This window comes from Hemitrygon akajei, chromosome 28 (assembly GCF_048418815.1).
Source record: "Hemitrygon akajei chromosome 28, sHemAka1.3, whole genome shotgun sequence".
Taxonomy (NCBI): Eukaryota; Metazoa; Chordata; class Chondrichthyes; order Myliobatiformes; family Dasyatidae; genus Hemitrygon; species Hemitrygon akajei.
Genome location: NC_133151.1, coordinates 10837284 through 10856645, shown reverse-complemented (window position 1 = coordinate 10856645; position 19362 = coordinate 10837284). Strand labels below are relative to the sequence as shown.

The following is a 19362-nucleotide window of genomic DNA, read 5'->3' as shown; positions in this document are numbered from 1 at the left end:
GTTAGACCACCGTGGGAGCGACCACCACTCGCCTCATTGTAGGCAGGCGTGGAGGCTTTGGAGATCCTGCAGGATGCCCCCCGGATTGGAGGGCGTGTCTAGTGGGGATAGCTTGATCGAGCTGGGGCTTTTCCTCTCCGGAGCGAAGGAGGACGAGAGGGGTACAAGACGATTAGAGGCGCAGATCGAGTGGACAGTCAGAGGCTTTTCCCCAGGGTGAGTGGACGAAGGTACGGGGTCAGGGGGGTGTCAGAGGCAAGTACTTTTTTTTAAAAATAGAGAGCGGTGTGTGCGTGGAACCCTTTAAGAAACGGCCACTGGGTGGTTTGGAGTTCAGAGGAGACCTTACTGACAAGTTCGTGATGCAAAGATGGCGGAACTGCTCTATGGGGCTGCTGGATTGTTTGAAACTGAGGTGTGTGGGAATCTCTTTGCACAGAGGGGGACGTACCCCACGGAGGCTGGATCATTCGTGGGGGGTAGGGAGGACGGAAATGTTTGGAGGGACTCGAGGGCTCAGGGGAAGTGGCAGAAGAAATGAGGACTGGTAGGCAGGACTGACTGAAGGAGCTGAATGGCCTCCCCTTGCTTTACTTTGGGCCGTGTTATCGCGGCTCTCGGTGGGGGGGGGGCTACCAGTCCAGCCCAATCCGTCGGGGGGCAAACAACTTCCACCCCGGCTCTTGCGAGCAGTCGATTCGCGCGTGTGGCCGGGAGGGGAATCTGCGGGCGGCGGTGCGACCCCGCGCCCGCTGGGGGGCGGGTGGGTTTCCACGAGTAACCGCGGTGTGTATCGTTAACGGCGCACGCTGCAGCGGTGGTGGAGGGGGGGAGCGTTTTTAGGAGGGGGGTGCCGAGCCCCGTTTCACCCATGGGAGTCACATCCACCCGGGCGTTCCGTCACACCCACGAACCCAGAGGTGCGATGGTGCCGGCTGGGAGCTGCCCTGACCTACCTGCTGGAGGTGTAGGTGAAGCCGACAAAGGGGAGGTGGAGCCCGGAGAAGGCACCGCGACTGCGGGGAGGGGCCGAGTCCTGAAACACACACGAGCGGTTAGTTACAACAGCTCGGGGACACAGCCCCCAGATACACGTCACCCCCATCCCCATCAACGATCCAGGAGCAGTGGGGAGAAGGTGGAGTAATCCCAGGGCTCGAATTTGTCCCATCCCACACTCCCAGAGTCAGACACACAGTGAAGCTCCCTCCACACCGTCCCATCACACACTCCCGGGGTCAGACACAGAGTGAAGCTCCCTCCACACCGTCCCATCACACACTCCCGGAGTCAGACACACAGTGAAGCTCCCTCCACACCGTCCCATCACACACTCCCAGAGTCAGACACACAGTGAAGCTCCCTCCACACCGTCCCATCACACACTCCTGGGGTCAGACACACAGTGAAGCACCCTCCACACCGTCCCATCACACACTCCCGGGGTCAGACACAGAGTGAAGCTCCCTCCGCACCGTCCCATCACACACTCCCGGGGTCAGACACAGAGTGAAGCTCCCTCCGCACCGTCCCATCACACACTCCCGGGGTCAGACACAGAGTGAAGCTCCCTCCGCACCGTCCCATCACACACTCCCGGGGTCAGACACAGAGTGAAGCTCCCTCCGCACCGTCCCATCACACACTCCCGGGGTCAGACACAGAGTGAATCTCCCTCCTCACCGTCCCATCACACACTCCCGGGGTCAGACACAGAGTGAATCTCCCTCCTCACCGTCCCATCACACACTCCCGGGGTCAGACACAGGGTGAAGCTCCCTCCGCACCGTCCCATCACACACTCCCGGGGTCAGACACAGAGTGAAGCTCCCTCCGCACCGTCCCATCACACACTCCCGGGGTCAGACACAGAGTGAATCTCCCTCCACACCGTCCCATCACACACTCCCGGGGTCAGACACAGAGTGAAGCTCCCACCACACCGTCCCATCACACACTCCCGGGGTCAGACACAGAGTGAAGCTCCCTCCACACCGTCCCATCACACACTCCCGGTGTTCCCCCAGCTCTGGAGTCCCCCACGCTGCTGCCCACCGACTTTGTTGTTTCACTACTTAGCTGCCTTGACCCTGTCCAGAAACCCCCTTCGCAAATCTCTGCCCCCCCTCTCTCCCTTACTTTAACGCAGCAAAATTCCACAGATCCCCCACCCTCAAGCTGAAGTAATTCCTGACACGCCCATGCTGGAAATCCAGAGCAACACACACAAAATGCTGGAGTAACTTTGCAGGCCGGGCAGCACCTATGGAAAAGAGTAAACAGTTGATATTTCGGGCCTTTATCAGGACTGGAAAGCAAGAAATTCCTCCTCATCTCTGTTCTAAAGGAACGTCCCATTATTCAGAAGCTGTTCTCTGATCCTAGAACCTCCAGTCATTCAATCTATGGCTTCCTGTCCTGAGGTAGGGTCTTGGCTTGAAACTATTTATTCCCATCTATAGGTGCTGCCTGACCTGCTGAGTTCCTCTCGCATTTGGGGTGTGCTGTGCAATCTGCGGGATTTTTAATCTTTGAATTGGGACGAGGAATCTGAGGAATAGATTTTTGTCTCGGTTTCCCAACAGAACTCACCCAGGTCTTCAGGACGTTGTCGTTCAGGTCAAAGTTGGAGGTGTCGGTGGGACTGGCCACCTCTGGGATGTAGGGCGGGGTCTGGTCGGCGATGTTCTGCCAGTCGACGCTGGCGAAGAAGGCGTGCCGCTGGAGGTCAGCGATCCCCGCCCGCCCCAGCCGCTTCTCCTTGCTGCAGACCAACTGACCAATCAGGTCACAGGCCTCCTCCGAAATGCTCTCCGCGTCCTCCGGGAACGTCAGCTTGCCCTGCGGGAGGGCCGGGAAGGCGATTAGTGGCGCCGTGACTCTAGGATCCCGCTTCCCCCCCAACCCCCCCACCATTTCCCTGCCCACAGATGCTGCCCAACCTGCCGGGTGTTTCTGGTGGTCCCGGATTTTATTTCAGGTTTCTGGCATCTGCAAAATGTTTTTCTTTAATTATTTCTTATATTAAGGGTACAGCATAGTAATCAACCCTTCTGGCCTGACTGTCAACTACAACCATGTGACCAATTAACCCCCTAACCCTTTGGAATGTCGGAGGAAACGGGAAGAACATACAGGCTCCTTTGGCAGCAGCGGGAATTGAACCCGTGTCGCTGGCATTGTAATAGAGTTCCGCTAGACGCTACGTTACCGTGGCGCCCGAACTTGGACTCAATCAGTACACACCCGCCGCACCTCTTCCCTAAATTCCGATCTCCCGGAGCGCAATCACGTCCTGAACTCCGCTGTACTGTGTCCCATCCTGCCTCCCCCCCCCCCCCCTTTCCTCCGCTCTCTGGCCCTTAACAGGATGACCCTCGATTTTAAATCACCCCCTTGCCCCCTCAGCAGATCCCCGCAACACCCACCCCACCCCTGCTCCCCTGCTGATGTCCGATCTTCCTCCCAGTCGGGCGACAGCTGAATATCCTGGCCCAGCCAACTTTTCCCACTGCGCTTGAAATGACAGCGCTCTCATCCCAGGAATTAGCCCGGCAAATTACCTTGGGATGGCTCCAACTTTTCTTAAAACTGGGGACAAAATCTGTACACTAGTGGCAGATGGAAAAGTTTTTAGAAATTCAATGCGGATGGCTGAATTTGATGGCAGAACACAGGATTCTTAACAGCGTGGAGGAGTACATCCATAGAAACCTCAAAGTTTCACCTCGTTAATAGACTTGTTAAGAAGGCTGACGGCGTTTATTAGTCGGGGGACTGAGTTCAAGAGCTGAGAAGTACTGTTGCAGCTCTATAAAACCCTGGTTAGACCGCACTTGGAATTATTGTGTTCAGTTCTGGTCGCTTCATTATAGGAAGGTTGTAGAAGCTTTAGAGAGGGTGCAGAGGAGATTCACCAGGATGCTGCCTGGATTAGAGAGGGTGCAGAGGGAGATTCACCAGGATGCTGACTGGATTAGAGAGGGTGCAGAGGAGATTCACCGGGATGCTGCCGGGATTAGAGAGGGTGCAGAGGGAGATTCACCAGGATGCTGCCTGGATTAGAGAGGGTGCAGAGGAGACTCACCAGGATGCTGTCTGGATCAGAGAGGGTGCAGAGGGAGATTCACCAGGATGCTGTCTGGATTAGAGAGGGTGCAGAGGAGATTCACCAGGATGCTGCTGGGATTAGAGAGGGTGCAGAGGAGATTCACCAGGATGCTGCCTGTATTAGAGAGGGTGCAGAGGAGACTCACCAGGATGCTGCCTAGATTAGAGAGGGTGCTGAGGAGATTCACCAGGATGCTATCCGGATTAGAGAGGGTGCAGAGGAGATTCACCAGGATGCTGCCTGGATTAGAGAGGGTGCAGAGGAGTTTCACCAGGATGCTGCCGGGATTAGAGAGGGCGCAGAGGAGATTCACCAGGATGCTGTCCGGATTAGAGAGGGTGCAGAGGAGATTCACCAGGATGCTGCCTGGATTAGAGAGGGTGCAGAGGAGATTCACCAGGATGCTGTCTGGATTAGAGAGGGTGCAGAGGAGATTCACCAGGATTCTGCTGGGATTAGAGAGGGTGCAGAGGAGATTCACCAGGATGCTGCCTGGATTAGAGAGGGTACAGAGGAGACTCACCAGGATGCTGTCCGGATTAGAGAGGGTGCAGTGGAGATTCACCAGGATGCTGCCTGGATTAGAGAGGATGCAGAGGGAGATTCACCAGGACGCTGCCTGGGTTAGAGAGGGTGCAGAGGAGATTCACCAGGACGCTGCCTGGATTAGAGAGGTGCAGAGGAGATTCACCAGGATGCTGCCCGGATTAGAGAGGGTGTAGAGGAGATTCACCAGGATGCTGCCTGGATTAGAGAGGGTGCAGAGGAGTTTCACCAGGATGCTGCCGGGATTAGAGAGGGCGCAGAGGGAGATTCACCAGGATGCTGCCGGGATTAGAGAGGGTGCAGAGGAGATTCACCAGGATGCTGCCGGGATTAGAGAGGGTGCAGAGGAGATTCACCAGGATGCTGCCGGGATTAGAGAGGGTGCAGAGGAGATTCACCAGGATGCTGCCGGGATTAGAGAGGGTGCAGAGGAGATTCACCAGGATGCTGCCGGGATTAGAGAGGGTGCAGAGGAGATTCACCAGGATGCTGCCGGGATTAGAGAGGGTGCAGAGGAGATTCACCAGGATGCTGCCTGGATTAGAGAGGGTGCAGAGGAGATTCACCAGGATGCTGCCGGGATTAGAGAGGGTGCAGAGGAGATTCACCAGGATGCTGCCTGGATTAGAGAGGGTGCAGAGGGAGATTCACCAGGATGCTGCCTGGATTAGAGAGGGTGCAGAGGAGATTCACCAGGATGCTGCCTGGATTAGAGAGGGTGCAGAGGAGATTCACCAGGATGCTGCCGGGATTAGAGAGGGTGCAGAGGAGATTCACCAGGATGCTGCCTGGATTAGAGAGGGTGCAGAGGGAGATTCACCAGGATGCTGCCTGGATTAGAGAGGGTGCAGAGGAGATTCACCAGGATGCTGCCTGGATTAGAGAGGGTGCAGAGGAGATTCACCAGGATGCTGCCTGGATTAGAGACGGTGCAGAGGAGATTCACCAGGATGCTGCCGGGATTAGAGAGGGTGCAGAGGGAGATTCACCAGGATGCTGACTGGATTAGAGAGGGTGCAGAGGAGATTCACCGGGATGCTGCCGGGATTAGAGAGGGTGCAGAGGGAGATTCACCAGGATGCTGCCTGGATTAGAGAGGGTGCAGAGGAGACTCACCAGGATGCTGTCTGGATCAGAGAGGGTGCAGAGGGAGATTCACCAGGATGCTATCCGGATTAGAGAGGGTGCAGAGGAGATTCACCAGGATGCTGCCTGGATTAGAGAGGGTGCAGAGGAGTTTCACCAGGATGCTGCCGGGATTAGAGAGGGCGCAGAGGAGATTCACCAGGATGCTGTCCGGATTAGAGAGGGTGCAGAGGAGATTCACCAGGATGCTGCCTGGATTAGAGAGGGTGCAGAGGAGATTCACCAGGATGCTGTCTGGATTAGAGAGGGTGCAGAGGAGATTCACCAGGATGCTGCTGGGATTAGAGAGGGTGCAGAGGAGATTCACCAGGATGCTGCTGGGATTAGAGAGGGTGCAGAGGAGATTCACCAGGATGCTGCCTGGATTAGAGAGGGTACAGAGGAGACTCACCAGGATGCTGTCCGGATTAGAGAGGGTGCAGTGGAGATTCACCAGGATGCTGCCTGGATTAGAGAGGATGCAGAGGGAGATTCACCAGGACGCTGCCTGGATTAGAGAGGGTGCAGAGGAGATTCACCAGGACGCTGCCTGGATTAGAGAGGGTGCAGAGGAGATTCACCAGGATGCTGCCGGGATTAGAGAGGGTGCAGAGGAGATTCACCAGGATGCTGCCTGGATTAGAGAGGGTGCAGAGGGAGATTCACCAGGATGCTGCCTGGATTAGAGAGGGTGCAGAGGAGATTCACCAGGATGCTGCCTGGATTAGAGAGGGTGCAGAGGAGATTCACCAGGATGCTGCCGGGATTAGAGAGGGTGCAGAGGAGATTCACCAGGATGCTGCCTGGATTAGAGAGGGTGCAGAGGGAGATTCACCAGGATGCTGCCTGGATTAGAGAGGGTGCAGAGGAGATTCACCAGGATGCTGCCTGGATTAGAGAGGGTGCAGAGGAGATTCACCAGGATGCTGCCTGGATTAGAGACGGTGCAGAGGAGATTCACCAGGATGCTGCCGGGATTAGAGAGGGTGCAGAGGAGTTTCACCAGGATGCTGCCGGGATTAGAGAGGGTGCAGAGGGAGAATCACCAGGATGCTGCCGGGATTAGAGAGGGTGCAGAGGAGATTCACCAGGATGCTGCCGGGATTAGAGAGGGTGCAGAGGGAGATTCACCAGGATGCTGACTGGATTAGAGAGGGTGCAGAGGAGATTCACCGGGATGCTGCCGGGATTAGAGAGGGTGCAGAGGGAGATTCACCAGGATGCTGCCTGGATTAGAGAGGGTGCAGAGGAGACTCACCAGGATGCTGTCTGGATTAGAGAGGGTGCAGAGGAGATTCACCAGGATGCTGCTGGGATTAGAGAGGGTGCAGAGGAGATTCACCAGGATGCTGCCTGGATTAGAGAGGGTGCAGAGGAGACTCACCAGGATGCTGCCTGGATTAGAGAGGGTGCTGAGGAGATTCACCAGGATGCTATCCGGATTAGAGAGGGTGCAGAGGAGTTTCACCAGGATGCTGCCGGGATTAGAGAGGGCGCAGAGGAGATTCACCAGGATGCTGTCCGGATTAGAGAGGGTGCAGAGGAGATTCACCAGGATGCTGCCTGGATTAGAGAGGGTGCAGAGGAGATTCACCAGGATGCTGTCTGGATTAGAGAGGGTGCAGAGGAGATTCACCAGGATGCTGCTGGGATTAGAGAGGGTGCAGAGGAGATTCACCAGGATGCTGCCTGGATTAGAGAGGGTACAGAGGAGACTCACCAGGATGCTGTCCGGATTAGAGAGGGTGCAGTGGAGATTCACCAGGATGCTGCCTGGATTAGAGAGGATGCAGAGGAGATTCACCAGGACGCTGCCTGGATTAGAGAGGGTGCAGAGGAGATTCACCAGGATGCTGTCTGGATTAGAGAGGATGCAGAGGGAGATTCACCAGGACGCTGCCTGGATTAGAGAGGATGCAGAGGGAGATTCACCAGGACGCTGCCTGGATTAGAGAGGGTGCAGAGGGAGATTCACCAGGACGCTGCCTGGATTAGAGAGGGTGCAGAGGAGATTCACCAGGACGCTGCCTGGATTAGAGAGGTGCAGTGGAGATTCACCAGGATGCTGTCTGGATTAGAGAGGGTGCAGAGGAGTTTCACCAGGATGCTGCCGGGATTAGAGAGGGCGCAGAGGGATATTCACCAGGATGCTGCCGTGATTAGAGAGGGTGCAGAGGAGATTCACCAGGATGCTGCCGGGATTAGAGAGGGTGCAGAGGAGATTCACCAGGATGCTGCCGGGATTAGAGAGGGTGCAGAGGAGATTCACCAGGATGCTGCCGGGATTAGAGAGGGTGCAGAGGAGATTCACCAGGATGCTGCCGGGATTAGAGAGGGTGCAGAGGGAGATTCACCAGGATGCTGCCGGGATTAGAGAGGGTGCAGAGGAGATTCACCAGGATACTGTCGGGATTAGAGAGGGTGCAGAGGAGATTCACCAGGATGCTGCCGGGATTAGAGCGGGTGCAGAGGGAGATTCACCAGGATGCTGCCGGGATTAGAGAGGGTGCAGAGGAGATTCACCAGGATGCTGCCTGGATTAGAGAGGGTGCAGAGGAGATTCACCAGGATGCTGCCTGGATCAGAGAGTGTGCAGAGGAGACTCACCAGGATGCTGCCTGGATTAGAGAGGGTGCAGAGGAGATTCACCAGGATGCTGCCGGGATTAGAGAGGGTGCAGAGGAGATTCACCAGGATGCTGCCTGGATTAGAGAGGGTGCAGAGGAGATTCACCAGGATGCTGCCGGGATTAGAGAGGGTGCAGAGGAGATTCACCAGGATGCTGCCTGGATTAGAGAGGGTGCAGAGGGAGATTCACCAGGATGCTGCCTGGATTAGAGAGGGTGCAGAGGAGATTCACCAGGATGCTGCCTGGATTAGAGAGGGTGCAGAGGAGATTCACCAGGATGCTGCCGGGATTAGAGAGGGTGCAGAGGAGATTCACCAGGATGCTGCCTGGATTAGAGAGGGTGCAGAGGGAGATTCACCAGGATGCTGCCTGGATTAGAGAGGGTGCAGAGGAGATTCACCAGGATGCTGCCTGGATTAGAGAGGGTGCAGAGGAGATTCACCAGGATGCTGCCTGGATTAGAGAGGGTGCAGAGGAGATTCACCAGGATGCTGCCGGGATTAGAGGGTGCAGAGGAGATTCACCAGGATGCTGCCTGGATTAGAGAGGGTGCAGAGGGAGATTCACCAGGATGCTGCCGGGATTAGAGAGGGTGCAGAGGAGATTCACCAGGATGCTGCCGGGATTAGAGAGGGTGCAGAGGAGATTCACCAGGATGCTGCTTGGATTAGAGAGGGTGCAGACGAGATTCACCAGGATGCTGCCTGGATTAGAGAGGGTGCAGAGGAGATTCACCAGGATGCTGCCTGGATTAGAGAGGGTGCAGAGGAAATTCACCAGGATGCTGCCGGGATTAGAGAGGGTGCAGAGGAGATTCACCAGGATGCTGCCGGGATTAGAGAGCATGTCTTATGAGAATAGGTTGAGCGAGCTGGGGCTTTTCTCTTTGGAGCAAAGGAGGATGAGAGGTGACTTGATAGAGGTGAACAAGATGTGACTGCCCTTCCACATGTGCCGTTGTGGATTTGCTGATAAGAGGCATGGATAGAGTGGTCAGTCAGAGATTCTTTTCCCAGGGCAGAATAGGGGCACAATTTAAAGATGTTTGGAGGAAAGTTTGAAAAGGAGGATGTCAGAGGTAGGTACTTTTTACTCTGGGTCATAGACCACGCTGCCAGGAGTGGTGGCAAAGACATTTAGGGACATTTAAATCACCCTTAGATAGGCAACACGGATGATAGAAAAATTGCGGGTTATCTAGGAGGGATCTCCAAGAGGACCTCAACCTTGTCGTAGGGTTTGGAGGCTTGCGTCCCTCAGTGACCTAGATGCCAATGGCCGGAGTCAGGGCTTTGTGCTTTGGCCCTTGGTAGGGTCACCCACGCCAAACAGGTCAAAGGGTAAAGGTCAGACTAAGAGAGGTCCACCGGCCCTCCAGGTTCAGGGCCGACAACCCTGAAAGGTCAGACAAAACTGTTACGGAAACAGCAATGAAGACTCCTTCCACATCTAGAGAAGAACATGAGATACGGGAGCAGGAGTCGGCCATTCGGCCCGTCGAGCCTATTCCGCCATTCAATAAGATCATGGCTGATCTGGCCACGGACTCATCTCCACCTACCTGCCTTTTCCCCATAACCCTTAATTCCCCGACTCTGCAAAAATCTATCCAACCGTGTCTTAAGTATATTTACTGAGGCAGCCTCCACTGCTTCACCGGGCAGAGAATTCCACAGATTCATCACCCTCTGGGAAAAGCAGTTCCTCCTCATCTCCGTCCTAAATCTACTCCCCCGAATCTTGAGGCTTTGTCCCCTAGTTCTAGTCTCACCTCCCAGTGGAAACAACTTTCCTGCCTCTATCTTATCTATCCCTTTCATAATTTTGTATGTTTCCAGAAGCTCTGAGTGTGACGGTGTTCCTGAGTCTCGAGCCGGGACTGGTGTGACTGACGGTGGTGAAAACCGAGAGGAAGCTACGGACACGATGAAGGAAGCCCTGAACAGCGCCAGAGATGGAGGACCCTCACTGCTGCCCGAAACGCCAGCGGTGAAATGGGAAGTGGAGCGATGGAGGAGGGAAGGGTTAGGTTGATTTTAGAGAAGGTTAATGGGTCAGCACGCGATTGTGGGCTGAACAGCCTGTTCTAACATTCCAGGCACGGCCTTACCTATATCCTCCACACTTGAAGCAAGGTTTCATGGAATGTGGAACAGTGCAGCCCAGCAACAGGCCCTTTGGCCCACAATGTCGTGCTGAATTAGGCAAACTAGTTATGCCCAGAACCATCTGCCGGCCAGCAATGCATTTGGGTGGGCAGCGGGAAAACTCTCCCTCTTGCGCTTGTGAATCTCATCACCGGAGATTCAGTGACGTTCGAGCTTTGTTCTGGCCCATGTCTTCATCATCCTGGTCCAGCAGTTGTCTTCACTGGGATCTTCCTCCCCCTTACGTCCATTTTAAAGTCAGTGTTATGACTGCGTCAGACTGGTGGGATTATTGTTTGAGCTTGGGGGGGGGGGGGCGGGTTTGTTTGTAGGGAACGAGTTTGAGGGATGTGGGCCAAAGTTTGTGGGGGATGTGGAGGGAAGGGTTAGAAATAGGGATAGTGTTGGGGGGGGGAATGGAGGTGCTAGGAGTGGGGTGGAACCTGGCAGAGAGGGGGTGGGGAAGCAGGCGGAGAGGGCGGAAGGAGCTGGGCGAGAAGGGAGAAGGGGAGTGGCTGGGAGAGGGAACCCTGGCAGGGAGAGAGGTGTGTGGGTTTGTCGGGGTGTGGGCGTTAGGGTTAGGGGTAGGGCTGTGCTTTAAGCCTCCTCCTCCTCCATCCCCTCCATCTCATCCTACACGATTGCCTCCAGTACTGGACATTTGACCCCGGGGAAACAACAGTGAGTATGTCTCTCGTGACCGGGGCAGGACGGTGACATTGAACTATGGCTGGGCCAGCGGCCCAGGTTTAATTCCACCACTGCTGGGAAGGAATTTGTACATTCTTTTAGCAACCGCACGGGGGATTCCTTCCAAAGGCGTGCAAGTGTTTAGGTTAATTGGTCACGTGGGCGGTGCAGACTCGTTGGACTGGAAGGGCCTGTACTTCAAAAATAAGTATTCTAGGCGTGGCCTCGCCTAAATCCTGCACACTCGTAGCAAGGCTTGTTAGAACAGTACAGGCCCTTCGGCCCACAATGCTGTGCTGAGTTAATCAAATTAACCATGCCTAACCCTTTCTGCCTGGTTGAGGTCCACATTGCCCCAAACACCACACTCAATGCCTGTCTAAGAGTCTCTTAATTGCTTCTATCCTCTCTACCCCCTCCACCACCACCCCAGAGGCACATTTTAGATCCACCACTCTGTGTAAAAAAATAACTTGCCCCACTCACCCCCTTTGAACTCCCCTCTCCCTCTCTCCTTGTATGCCTTCCCTTATATCTTTTGACCCCTGGGGTTACGACACCAGTTTTCTATCCTCATCTTGGAATCGGTCGTCTTTTCAAAACGCTCTGAATAAGTTTTTAGCAAGGATGAATTTGTAGTTTTACTAACACACAATTTGTCTAGAAACATAGAAAACCTACAGCACAATACAGGCCCTTCGGCCCACAAAGTCGTGCTGAACATGTCCCTACCCCAGAAATGACTAGGCTTACCTATAGCCCTCTATTTTACTAAGCTCCACGCACCTATCTAAAAGCCTCTAAAAAGACCCTGTTGTGTCCGCCTCCACCACCGTTGCCGGCAGTATTTTAACTCGCATTTTACACAAGATGCGGTGTTAGACTCCACCTGGCAAAGCAATATTACAATTACTTAACGGTTTGTCGTCTTTCGTTGGCTCAGTGGTTAGAGGCACACAATGCCTCTGTGCCTGCTAATTGGCCCTTCCTTATCTCAGGAGTTGTGGCCTTAAGAATATAAAAGTGTCAGTTTCTGCAAAAGAATCGCCACCTTGTCTTTGTTCTCAGTGACTTGCTGTTGCCTCACTCCTCGGTTAGTTCTCTTCAGCTTCATGTGTTTTGAACCTGGTTATTGTTTTAAGTTTAAAATAAATAATCATAAGGTAACAAGTTTTCAACTCATTCTGGGACCCTGAAAAGAGCCTGTGGATCAAAAAAAATCATCAGGTCCAACATCCGTCCGTGATCTTATAAACCTCTATAAGAACTCCCCTCTCCCTCTGCCGCTCAGAGAAAACAACACTCGTTCGTCCGGCCGCTCCTCATACTCGTGCTCTCTAATCCAGGCAACATCCCTGGTGAACCTCTTTCTATTTAGATAGATAGATATTTAGATAGATAGATACTTTATTCATCCCCATGGGGAAATTCAACTTTTTTTCCAATGTCCCATACACTTGCTGTAGCAAAACTAATTACATACAATACTTAACTCAGTAAAAAAAAATATGATATGCATCTAAATCACCGTCTCAAAAAGCATTAATAGCTTTTAAAAAGTTCTTAAGTCCTGGAGGTAGAATTGTAAAGCCTAATGGCATTGGGGAGTATTGACCTCTTCATCCTGTCTGAGGAGCATTGCATTGATAGTAACCTGTCACTGAAACTGCTTCTCTGTCTCTGGATGGTGCTATGTAGAGGATGTTCAGAGTTATCCATAATTGACCGTAGCCTACTCAGCGCCCTTCGCTCAGCTACCGATGTTAAACTCTCCAGTCCTTTGCCCACGACAGAGCCCGCCTTCCTTACCAGCTTATTAAGACGTGAGGCGTCCCTCTTCTTAATGCTTCCTCCCCAACACGCCACCACAAAGAAGAGGGCGCTCTCCACAACTGACCTATAGAACATCTTCAGCATCTCACTGCAGACATTGAATGACGCCAACCTTCTTAGGAAGTACATTCGACTCTGTGCCTTCCTGCACAAGGCATCTGTGTTGGCAGTCCAGTCAAGCTTCTCGTCTAACTGTACTCCCAGATACTTGTAGGTCTTAACCTGCTCCACACGTTCTCCATTAATGATCACTGGCTCCATATGAGGCCTAGACCTCCTAAAGTCCACCACCATCTCCTTGGTCTTGGTGATATTGAGACGCAGGTAGTTTGAGTTGCACCATATCACAAAGTCCTGTATCAGTTTCCTATACTCCTCCTCCTGTCCATTCCTGACACACCCCACTACTGCCCATTACACCACCAGAGTTTCTCAGCGATATTCTCCGGCGGTATTCGAGGCTTCCTTCGTTGTGTCAGCAGCTTCCTCTCGGATTTCACTCCTGTCAGTCATGCAAATCCCGGGCGGAGACTCGGATGTAGAAGGATCCCTCGTTGCTGTTTCCGTAACAGTTTTGTTTGACCCATCAAGGAGCTGAACCCCCCAAATTTGGGAGGGCCAGTGACTCTTAGCCTGGCCTCTACCCTTTGACCTGTTTGGCATGGGTGACCCTACCAAAGCACAAGGCCCTGACTCCAGCCCGCACAGCTCCCCTGGTCACTGAGGCACGCAAGCCTCCAAACCCTACGACAGGTTGAACCTCCTCTGCACCCTCTCCAAAGCCTCAACATCCTTCCTACTGTACAATGTCCTGTGTATGTTACTAAAAAGGGCTTCTGTGGTTTGTTACGAGTAGGAATGCTTCTTTGTCTGTTAAAAGTTTCTCTTGCCGTTGTTTCGCTTTAGAATGGCTGATATGGTAATTGTATTCACTTGTTAATCAATGGGGAATGTTATTGTGTTTTGTGAGGCTGGGAACTTGGGGGAGGGGTTGCGCGGGCTTGGGGAGTCCGGAGGGAGACGCCGAGGAAGGAGGACGTGCGCTCGGGAGACCACCGGGGAATCCGAAGTGGGAGTTTCGGGAGGACGACCACCGAGGAGTCCGAAGTGGGAGTTTCGGGAGGACGACCACCAAGGAGTCGAATGGTTCGCTGGATGAGCTCCACCGATGTGCACTAAACTGACTGAACTTCGATAAGTTGGCGCCTTTTGTTTTTTTCCTTGTATGTATATATATATATTGTATTGCCTAATACTCTTTTAATTTTAGTAAACTCTTTAAAGTGTATTTCATAACGGTATTTGTTGTGAGTTTGATACTGCCGGCGGGGGGCGCGAGGCATAAACTCGATTCTCACAGCACCTGCGTGTACGGGAGGTGGGGTTGGTGTGTGGCTGGATCTCTTTTTCCCCTAGACATATACCAGCCTGTTGGGTAAGTGTTACATTACAGTGGGGTCTCCAGAACTGTGTGCGATACTCTAGATGTGTCTGAAACAGAGTTCTATAAAGTTAGACCATAAGACAAAGGTCTTATGGCCCTTCGGCCCATCGAGTCTGCTCCGCCATTTCATCATGAGCTGATCCAATCTCCCCTTTAGTCCCACTTCCCGCCTTCTCACCATAACCTTTGATGCCCTGGCTACTCAGATACCTATCAATCTCTGCCTTAAATACACCCAATGACTTGGCCTCCACTGCCGCCCGTGGCAACAAATTCCACAGATTCACCACCCTCTGGCTAAAAACAATTTCTTCGCATCTCTGTTCCGAATGGGCACCCTTCAATCCTTAAGTCGTGCCTTCTCGTACTAGACTCCCCCATCATGGGAAACAACTTTGCCACATCCACTCTGTCCATGCCTTTCAACATCCAAAATGTTTCTGTGAGGTCCCCCCCTCCATTCTTCTATGTTGCAACATAACCTCTCGACTTGTGAACTCAATGCCTCGACTAATAAAAACAAGCAACTCATAAGCCTTCTGAACCACCCTATCTTACAAGGGGCTGTGAACTTGGATCCCAAGATCTCTCTGTTCAGCAACACCGTTAAGGGTCTTGCCTTGCGTTTGCCCAACCGAGGTGCAACACCTCACATTCGTCTGGGTTAAACTCCATCTGCCATCTCTCTGCCCATGTCCGCAACTGATCCATATCGTGCTGTATCTTTGCCAGTCTTCTACGCTACCCACGGCTCCACCAATCTACAAATCCACCCATCTATATTTTCATCTGGGATAAACTGTTCCCTAACTGTTCACCCACTGAAAAGGCCAGTCACTTGGCCAGGCTCATTACCCAACACCAGGTCCAGTACAGACCCTCCTCTCGCTGGACCGTCCACAGATTGATTTAAGAAACTCTCTTGGACACATACTTCGCCAACTTAACCCCTTACCATAAGAAGGTCCCAGTTTATATTAGGGAAGTTCAACCTCCCCCCCCCCCCCCCCATGACCTATTATAAACAATCTTGTTATTTTTACATATTTCCTTAATCTGATTACGAATGACATGACATTCCAGCACCCACCTTGTGGTTCATGATCTTCCCGTACGTCTCCACCAGTGACTCCGCGTAGAAGGGCGTCTCTCCGAAGAGCAGCTCGTAGACGCAGACGCCCAGCGACCACCAGTCGCACTCGGTGCCGTACTTGCCCTTCCCATCTTCCATGGCCTGGAGGATCTCCGGGGAGATGTAGTCCGGGGTCCCCACCGCCACCGAGGTCTCCACCTGCTCCCGGGGACAAGGACGTAAGCACGGCGGGGAACGGGACCGCGGCAAGGCCACAAGGAGCGGACGGGTCTCTCCGTGGCCACCCACTTCAGTTCGACTTCCCGCCCCGACATGCGAGTCCACCACCTCCAACCTGATGGCCTGAACATCAAGTTCTCCAGCTTCCAATAATTTCTACCCCTTCTTGTTCCAATCCCCACTCTGGCTCCCCTCTCATAACCCTCCCCTTCTCCTCACCTACCTCCCTCTGGGGCCCCTCCTCCTTCCCTTCCTCCCACGGTCCACCCTCCCCTCCAATCAGATTGCTCCTTCTTCAGCCCTTCACCTTTTCCACCTACCACCTCCCAGCTTCTTACTTCATCTACCACCCTACACAACACACCCACCTTCCTCCTCACCCGGTCTCACCTATCGCCTGCCAGTTTGTACTCTTTCCCCTCCCGGCCCACCACCACCTTGTTCTGGGGTCTGCCCCCCACCCCACTTCCCTCCGAGACCTGATGAAGATCTCAATGATGACAAATCGTCAACTGTTTATTTTCCTCCATAGATGCTGCCCGACCTCATGATTCATTTCTTTCTCTTTTTTTCCCCCTCCCTCTCCCTCTGGTCAACTTGATATAACTATATAACGATTACAGCATGGAAACAGGCCATTTTGGCTCTTCTAGTCCGTGCTGAATGCTTACTCTCACCTAGTCCCACCGACCTGCACTCAGCCCATAACCCTCCATTCCCATCCTGTCCATATACCTATCCAATTTTACTTTAAGTGACAATACCGAACCTGCCTCTACCACTTCTACTGGAAGCTCGTTCCACGCAGCTACCACTCTGAGTAAAGAAATTCCCCCTCATGTTACCCCTAAACTGTTGCCCCTTAACTCTCAACTCATATCCTCTTGCCTGAATCTCTCCTACTCTCAATGGAAAAAGCCTATCCACGTCAACTCTATCTATCCCCCTCATAATTTAAATACCTCTATCGTCCCCCCTCAACCTTCTATGCTCCAAAGAATAAAGACCTAATTTGTTCAACCTTTCTCTGTAACTTAGGTGCTGAAACCCAGGTAACATTCTAGTAAATCTTCTCTGTACTCTCTCTATTTTGTTGACACCTTTCCTATAATTCGGTGACCAGAACTGTACACAATACTCCAAATTTGGCCTCACCAATGCCTTGTACAATTTTAACATTACATCCCAACTCCTATACTCAATGCTCTGATTTATAAAGGCCAGCATACCAAAAGCTTTCTTCACCACCCTATCCATGTGAGATTCCACCTTCAGGGTATTATGCACCATTATCCCTAGATCACCCTGTTCTACTGCATTCTTCAGTGCCCTACCATTTACCATGAATGTCCTATTTGGATTAGTCCTACCAAAATGTAGCACCTCACACTTATCAGCATTGAACTCCATCTGCCATCTTTCAGCCCACTCTTCTAACCGGCCTAAATCTCTCTGCAAGCTTTGAAATCCTACTATATTATCCACAATGCCACCTATCTTGGTAGGTGATAGGTATCCTGATAGAGGGAGGAAGTAATTAAGGCTGGACCGAGGGCTGTGCGGTAGGGTAGGGTAGGGTCAGCATAACGCACATCCTCGTACTGTGACGGTTGTTGGCACCGGGCAGAGTTTGGGCAGGTTGGGACTTTATTCCTTGGCATGTTGGAGACTGAGGGGCGACTTTATAGAGCTGTATGAAACCACGACAAGCCTTTTACCCAGGGAACAGAAAAACACAACTTTGGCGAGACAACATTCGGGGTATCGGGCAAAGTTCGGCTCACTCCGCAATACGGAAGACAACGGGAAACTGGAGGGGGTTCAGGAAAGATTTATGAGGATGTCGTCGGGATTGAAGGAGAGGCTGGGATATAGTTCTGGTCAAGCCAAGCCATTTGAACTGCCACCGAGCTTCACCGGGACCCTACTCCTCCAAACCCATCCCATCCACGTCCCTAACCAAACTCCTCTCAACTTGTGTTGGCAGCTCGTTCCGCACCCTCACCGCCCTAGTCACAGAACGTTGAGTGATAATGTCACGGGCCTTAATAAAAATCACAAGGTGAACAGCCAGGGTCCTAAGGGAGGGGAGTGTAAAACCAGAGGGCACAGCTGGGAGGGGGAATTGTTTAAAAGTGACCCAAGGGGCAACTTCTTCACACAGCGGGTGTAGCGGACGGTGACTGAGATGCCCGAGGAAGTGGTTGAGAGGGGTATGATAATGGTCACATGGAAAGGGACGGTTTAGAGCAGTCATGGACCCGACCATTAACCGAGGGGTGTGTGGACCCCAGACTAGGAACCCCTGGTTGAGAGGGGTAGGGGCAAATGGGGGGTACAGGTGGGCACAGCATGGATTAGATGGGCCGAAGGGCTCCAGTACTGGCCCTCATCGAGGCGGGAAAAGGATGACGTTCGGGGAGGAAGGGAAGGAGACCGAAATTTGGGGAAACCTGTCGGATATGAAGGAGGGGATGGCAGGAGAGCGAGGGGGAGGGCATTTGGTCTCGGTGGGTCACAGACCGGGGGCGGGGGGGGGGGTGTTTAAACCCGTTCGGTCGCCGGCGGAGGAAAGGGGGAGACCAGACTCACCGTCCTGTCCTGGCCCAGCTGGAGGCAGGATCCAAAATCGGCGACGCGGATGTGTCCGCTGATGTCGATCAAAACGTTGTCCGGCTTGATGTCTCTGCAAGGGAACCCGGCGGCCGTTAGGACAATGAAACTCTCCCCGCAGCCCAAGGAAATCCAGCCCGGCCGCTGGACGCCATTCAGCCCCTCGAGCTGTGTCTGTTCAATCGAGTCCGAAGGGGCCACCTCCCTTCGCGCCCGCTACCAACAGTAAGCGGACAGTTTGGTCCTTTTGAAATCCAGAGGTGGGGTGGGGAGGTCAGGAGGCATTCCAGATTCCCACTCCTCATGTCTGGGGAAGACTCTCCCAACGTATCATCTCAGAAGATTCCAGAGGCCCCCCTCAGTCGATCCAATCGAAACCTCTATTCACCAAGGCCACAAGTGTGTTTGAGGTGAAAACAGAGGGTTTTATTTGGGGGGGTGGGGTGGGGTTAGGATTCCTGATCCCCGATCCAGAGACACAAAACTGACCAACCAACTGGACACAGAACAGTACAGGCCCTTCGGCCCACAATATTGTGCTGCCCTTTTTTTATCTACAGCAAGATCAATCTAACCCTTCCCTTCCATGTAGCCCCCAATTTTCTTTTCGTCCATGTACCTCTCTAAGAGACTCTTAAACGTCCCTGAAGTACTGCCTCCCCCATCATCCCTGGCAGTGTTTCACACACCCCGTGTGAAAACCTACCTCTGGCATCGCTCCCTTCCCCCAAATCACCTTAAAATTCTGCCCCTTTGTATTCGCCGTTTCCGCTCAATCTAAGTCTCTTATCGTCTCGTCCACATCTATCAAGCCACCTCTCATCCGCCGTCACTCCAAAGAGAAAGGCCCTAGGCCGCTCGATCTCTTCTCTTTAGACATTCTCTCTAACGCACTAAACACTCAGATACATC

General features: G+C 53.0%; 1 protein-coding gene across 1 annotated transcript in view; it reads right to left on the bottom strand.

The window, feature by feature from the left end:
• The window catches only part of LOC140717606 (serine/threonine-protein kinase MRCK alpha-like), a 96551-nt gene that overhangs the window by 47490 nt on the left and 29699 nt on the right, over nucleotides 1-19362 (bottom strand). Inside the window, exons 6-9 of the mRNA XM_073031177.1 lie at nucleotides 18430-18523; nucleotides 15616-15816; nucleotides 2593-2841; nucleotides 957-1036 (exon numbers count right to left, since the gene is read on the bottom strand). Coding sequence (XP_072887278.1) covers nucleotides 957-1036; nucleotides 2593-2841; nucleotides 15616-15816; nucleotides 18430-18523 — 624 coding nt within the window. The remainder of the gene's footprint in view (nucleotides 1-956; nucleotides 1037-2592; nucleotides 2842-15615; nucleotides 15817-18429; nucleotides 18524-19362) is intronic.